Source organism: Apaloderma vittatum, unplaced genomic scaffold, assembly GCF_000703405.1.
Source record: "Apaloderma vittatum isolate BGI_N311 unplaced genomic scaffold, ASM70340v1 scaffold44636, whole genome shotgun sequence".
Classification (NCBI taxonomy): domain Eukaryota; kingdom Metazoa; phylum Chordata; class Aves; order Trogoniformes; family Trogonidae; genus Apaloderma; species Apaloderma vittatum.
Window position 1 is genome coordinate 1 of NW_009724237.1, and position 5,756 is coordinate 5,756.

Sequence of the window (5,756 nt, forward strand, 5' to 3'; positions counted from 1 at the left end):
ACGTTGGTCAGCAGTATGACGACCCAATTAAAAACTGTAAGTTAATAAAACTAGAAACTTAGGTGCATTTCATTTAAGTATGGAAAAACTATTACATTTAGTTCCAATTATGCCTTCAGAAAGTTTTCCAATCTGACTGCCAGATAAGGGAGTGGGTTTTTTCCTCCCTCTCATGTCATGTAGGACTTTACTTTCCTGGAAAGCAGTCAAATAGATTAAGTAGCCTACAGGTACAGTTCTGCAACAAAATATTTAAGTAGATCAGGTATTAAAAAAGCATCTTTCCAACAACTGTTTCTACCACCTTAAAGCAGAAAAAGTTTAATTTACTTTAATTTCTGAATAAATTACCCAAATTGTAGTTATTTTGGAAACTTGACACCATTACTACATATTTGCAGATTCAACAATTTTAAGAAAAGTCTGCATCAAAGCATCAGTCTGAATGCAAGCTCTTAAGAGTCAGAAAGAATAATCAAAACATAGTTTGTATATTAACACAAAGAAAGCTCGATAATCCTCAAAATTAATTTTAATCCCTTGAGAACTAATTTTAATCTCATGAGAAACCATCAGTAGGATGGAGAAGCTGAGAGTTGGGACGCTATCATCCTTATGGGGCCTTTCCAACTTATGATATTTTCTGATTGTTAGTGTCTATCATATATATCTTACAGTTTCACTTGGGAACAATCTCATTAACAGACAAAAATCCAGCAGTCTTTTAGGATGAGTTCTTTGCACCACTTACTTTAATTGGCATTTCTGTAGCATCCAAAACTGATAATGCAAATCTCTTAAGACAACCACAACTACTGCATTACATGCACTGTAGCAGAGATTCATAAAAAAATTTACACAGGTAGTCTCAAAAGCATTTAAAATGCTTTGCAAAACAAAATAATTACTCACTACTTTAGGTGAAATCTTTTGCTGGATGTTACTACTTTTGTTGCTGCCATTGTCACTATTTAGTTCTGGAAATTCATCTTCATCCTAAATAACACACAAATTAAGAATGAAGAGAATGGAAAAGTCATTTATGAAAAGCATCAACTGAAGTGGCTGAGGCTAGAAGAATGAATTGAATCCTGAAGTTCTGCATAAGCCAGAAGGACTTAGAAATGACACAAATAGAAAATGACACAATATTAAAAATGCATTTCTGTATCTGAATAACATTTTTCAAAAGAAGAACAATTTATTCATTTTATATTATAGAAATACAATTACAGTTAGGGAGGAGAGGGGATAAACCAGAGAACACAGTAAGTTTTATTCACAAGTGAACAGAAGTTACTTGAAAGTTGCTTACCTAATGTGCCAGTCATGGATAGCTGTAAATTCTTACACTTTCCACAACACTCAAACGTAAGTCTTTGTATATACACAATGAAAGCATCATATAATAATTAAATTACTGCACTACACTCTACACCTCTTGGACTCAGACATGTAAGTTCTCCCTGATGAGAAGATCGCTTATTCCACACACAACTTGCATCACTATAATGCAGAAACAGGTTTTCACACCCTACCTCAAAATACAGAGGTTCAGGACTCTGCTCTGTTCTGCTTGACTGGCTTGTAGTTGGAGGCTTTTCAAGCCGTTTCTGCAAATTCTGCCTTCTTTCTGAAGACGTGCTGTGGTCTCTGCATCTGAAACCGGACTGAAAATAATGAATGTGATTGGCATTTTGCAATTTCAGCTGTTCAAGATGTGTGCATGCATGTAAAGCATTCTCATGTGTGCTGATTAGCAACTAAAATGGCACAGTTTATGCAGAATTAGATTCAGTAAGCTGTGCTTTGGAGCTTTTTTATTTTGTTTTGTTTGGGTTTTGGGGGGGTTTTCTTGCCCAGGTGTGAGCTTGTCTTTTTTTGGGTTTTTTTGGTTGAGGGTTTTTTTTGTTTTAGTTTGTTTTTTTTTAAAACTGTTAAAAGCATATTCTATAGATAGTATCAGATTATTCTCCCACACAAACCAAATACAGTATCTCTATACATCCATCTCTAAGCTTCCAATTTAAAAACAGGGTCCTTTTGGCCAATCATGAAGAAAACCACAAGTCCTGTGACTAACTCAGATGTGAATCCCGAGGAACTGTCTGTAACCATGATCAAAAGAACCTTCTCCCACTGCACAATTATTCTGCATGCAATTACTGCCTTTTCAACAAGTGTTTTATGACAATGCATAGGCAGAGTTCTCTAAGGACCAGAAACTTCGATATCATGATATAAACATTGTTGTTCATTACGTAAAAGATTGGTAGAAATACATAAGCAAGACTGGTTGGCTGAAAACAGAGCATGATCTGAATCTGGAATTTTGGATCTCTCACACTAAAGCGTTTTACAACATAATGTTCTACAGATCTGGTACGAATTTAGTTCCAAAGAAAAACAGTTTCTAGGACAATTCTGCCTTGAGGTACAGTGAATTTATCTGGGAAAGCCTCATTTAGAACTCTTTGTGTCAGCTTTGTTTTTAAATACCTAAAATAACTGCCAGATTTAGAATCTAAACTGTAACTGGATGAAAGGAAATCTGATTCTTCCTACTCTCCTGATTTCATAAACCTCAAATAAGAGCTTCTAAAAGCCTCCAATTTGACTACAGGTCATAAAATGTTTCTGAACTGCTCCACTGCCATATACAAGCATCAACAAGCTTCTTCATATAATAAGCCCACAGATGTCAAATGGGAAGATTCAAGACAAACTAATGATTCCATCTAAAAACTAAAGAGGGCAAGTCAGCTCACATGTGCCTACATGCATGTCTGTGATAAAGCCCTCAGTTCGAGTTCAGCTGTTTTTGTCTAAAATAACTAATATAAATTGTAAAAAGAAATTTTCAAAGACAACAAGAGTGAGAACACTGGATTCTAGTTAACCATCACAGCAGAATCTGTCTTTAGAAAAGCTGGGATGTTTTTTTTCCTCCCCTCTTCTGAAGTGTGAATGGGTCAAAAATTGAACTAACTTTTCTACACCTACACTGTCTTCATTTCACAAGTTACTTTACATGTACAGTGTTCTTCCTAGGTAGATACATATAAAGAACAGGCTACAGGCAGAAGATTGCAAAGTACATGAAGTTTTTATATATCTATATATAGAGAGATACATAGAGATATGACAAAGTGCTAGCTCAAGAAATACACAAGGTTGAAATGTGCAACTGGACCTTTAGGTTGAATTTCTACACTTTCCATTCACTGCTTTCATTAACTATTCTTTGTATTTTAATTTTATAATAAAATTCTTTATTTTCATATACAAGAGACAGAATACTTAATTTAGAAGCATTAACAAAATACCTGTGAACTATTTCTTTGCTCAGTTTGTCTTCCACCTCTAGAGAATGTCTGTGTTTTTTCAATCCAAGGTTTTTTTTGAGTCGCCTGGGAATTTACATTAGTCCAACTTACACCAGCTGAAAGAGAAGTGCCATCTATGAAAAAATGAATTAGTATGACAGAATGTGTCATAATGATACACATATCACCAGATCCTGTAACACGATACAAATGAAGTTCTCTGAGAAAGCCTAATTCTCCTCTGTCAACATTTACTTCTGTAGCTATTTCTACACTGTAGCAGAAGTGTCTTTATGGAGGAGTCAGATGACAATCACTCAAATTGCCAAAGAGTGATCATCAGGAACCAGTCAGGCAAGGGAAACATCAGGTTCATAACCATACAAATTTTTGGTCCAGCAAAAATAACACCCACTACCATCAGACTAAGTTTTTTTGCTCATGTTATAGTACTTCTTTAAAGCTCCTGAAAAAGTATTAGTGCTTCTCAAATATAGAATGAGAACTGTTTGGCTCTATTAGTGCCCAGGTATGAACTGCAGTCCAACAGGGTAAGGAAGCTTGAGGATGAAATACAACAGAAGCAAAGCTTTGTCTGAATGCTTCCACTGGAGACTCTGGCTTTTTTAATCCTTTACAGAAAGGCAACTGTTGAGAAATCATTACTGATAGCTACTTATACACTTGTTCTTCCAACAAGTAATGGGAGTCTTGGTGGAGGTGGTAGAAACCACAGTAAGGACATATCTTCAGAAGCATCTGATAGAGTTGCATGGTGGAAGTAGACTGACAGATAGTTCCTAGCAAAATGTAAAGCAAAAATACAAAATTGACCCAGCCAAATTTTAAATAGCTCACCAGCTCAGACAGTGCTTACCTGTATTTACTGATGGTTCTACAACCTGAAAAGGAAAGAGCGATTTTTTTCAGTAATTATTATTAGTCTGTAGGGTACAAACATAGGCAAGTTATTCAGTTATATCTACATACATTCACTGCACAAGAATCTGTATTTCTTGAACTCATGGCTGCGGCCTGGTTATTGCCATGCTTAGGGCTACAATAGCCACTGTCACTGTCAATGTCTGCTTCGCTTGCGCCCTGTTCACTGGAGGACTCCGCAGCAGGATGAGAAGTTCTTCTGCGCCTGCCTTTTGATTTCCAAAGCATTGTAGAGGTGCTTTCAGAAAGGGACTTATTAGCTATATCTGAAGGAAAGTCTGCAAGAAATAATAAAAAATAATTACTTTTGCAGGAATTCTTAGAAGACATGGAAGACCTACACATAACAAAAGCAAACTGAAAAAGACAAAGTCTTTGCACATGATGACAATTTCCTTGTCACAAAACTAAAAGCAGCACTGAATTTAAACAAATTATATCTAGGTCCAGCTATTAATAATAATCAACTCCTTCAAGAGGAGCTTGGTTTTGACAGTGGAAAGGTCTCTGCAGAAGTACCATACCACTGCAACATACTGAGTAGGTCTCTGCAACCATTGGCATCTTTTCCTCCTGTTTTTGATCTGCACAAGACTTTTCTTAAAAGTCACATCTAAACCAGGTCCACCTTTTCTTTTAGGAAAGATGATGACTGGCAAGTAGTTCTAGTTATTTTGTACACCCAGAACACCGAAAAGAAATTACCTGTTTGCTGTGATGCATCAACCAACAAAACAATCTTTGATCTGTTCTCAGGACCTGATGAACTAGTCTCCTTCTGAGTGGCAACATTTTTCACTGGAGGACGTTTATTTTTTACGTGCGTCTGTAACTGCTGTTGCTGTTTTAAAAGATTAGCCACATATACACATAAGTCATGTTTTGTCTTCATAGCTGTAACCAAAGGTGAGTTCTAATGCTCTCTACAGAACTCACACGTTTAAAGACAAGAGACTAAACAAAATATCCATAAAAATATTTGATTTATTAATCTTCTTGCAATATTTTCTGCATGAACTGTTCATTATTATGTGGAATTATCAAAAAAAAAGGTAAAGAAAGCATGGCATACTTCCTTTGTTCTCTAATGAAGTAATTCTAAGCTCAACCAAACTAGCAGAGGGCAGTGGAAGGGAGTTTCCCATGTCATACCTGTAGGCTTTATAAACTCACCAAGTATTTTAAGCACAAAATATTTCTGTAGACAGTTTTGCTACTCTCGGATTAACACCTTTTCTGCCCATCTCTGCTTACATTGATACTACCGATACACTTATTCTCGTTCAAATGTATTTTCTTTATACAGTTTTACTTAGCTATTACAAAACAGACTTACTTTTTGTATGACTGGTCCCCTGTTACTGCTTCTGCTCCGCTGACTCGATAATGGAAAGACCTGGCCCGATGGGTTGGGACGCTCAGTGCATTCTGTAGTAACTGCATTTACAGCATTTGCTGTTTGAAAGGGTGCAGAATAGGGGGTAGGGA

General features: G+C 36.2%; 1 protein-coding gene across 1 annotated transcript in view; it reads right to left on the reverse strand.

The window, feature by feature from the left end:
* Nucleotides 1-912: 912 nt before the first annotated feature.
* Nucleotides 913-5,756, reverse strand: part of LOC104276170 (selenocysteine insertion sequence-binding protein 2-like) — a gene marked incomplete at its 3' end in the record, with an annotated part of 7,511 nt that continues 2,667 nt past the window's right edge. Inside the window, exons 3-9 of the mRNA XM_009872378.1 lie at nt 5,605-5,756; nt 4,974-5,109; nt 4,317-4,546; nt 4,204-4,228; nt 3,327-3,442; nt 1,539-1,670; nt 913-996 (exon numbers count right to left, since the gene is read on the reverse strand). The exon at nt 5,605-5,756 is cut by the window's right edge and continues 197 nt beyond it. Of these exons, the coding sequence (XP_009870680.1) occupies nt 913-996; nt 1,539-1,670; nt 3,327-3,442; nt 4,204-4,228; nt 4,317-4,546; nt 4,974-5,109; nt 5,605-5,756 (875 nt within the window). The remainder of the gene's footprint in view (nt 997-1,538; nt 1,671-3,326; nt 3,443-4,203; nt 4,229-4,316; nt 4,547-4,973; nt 5,110-5,604) is intronic.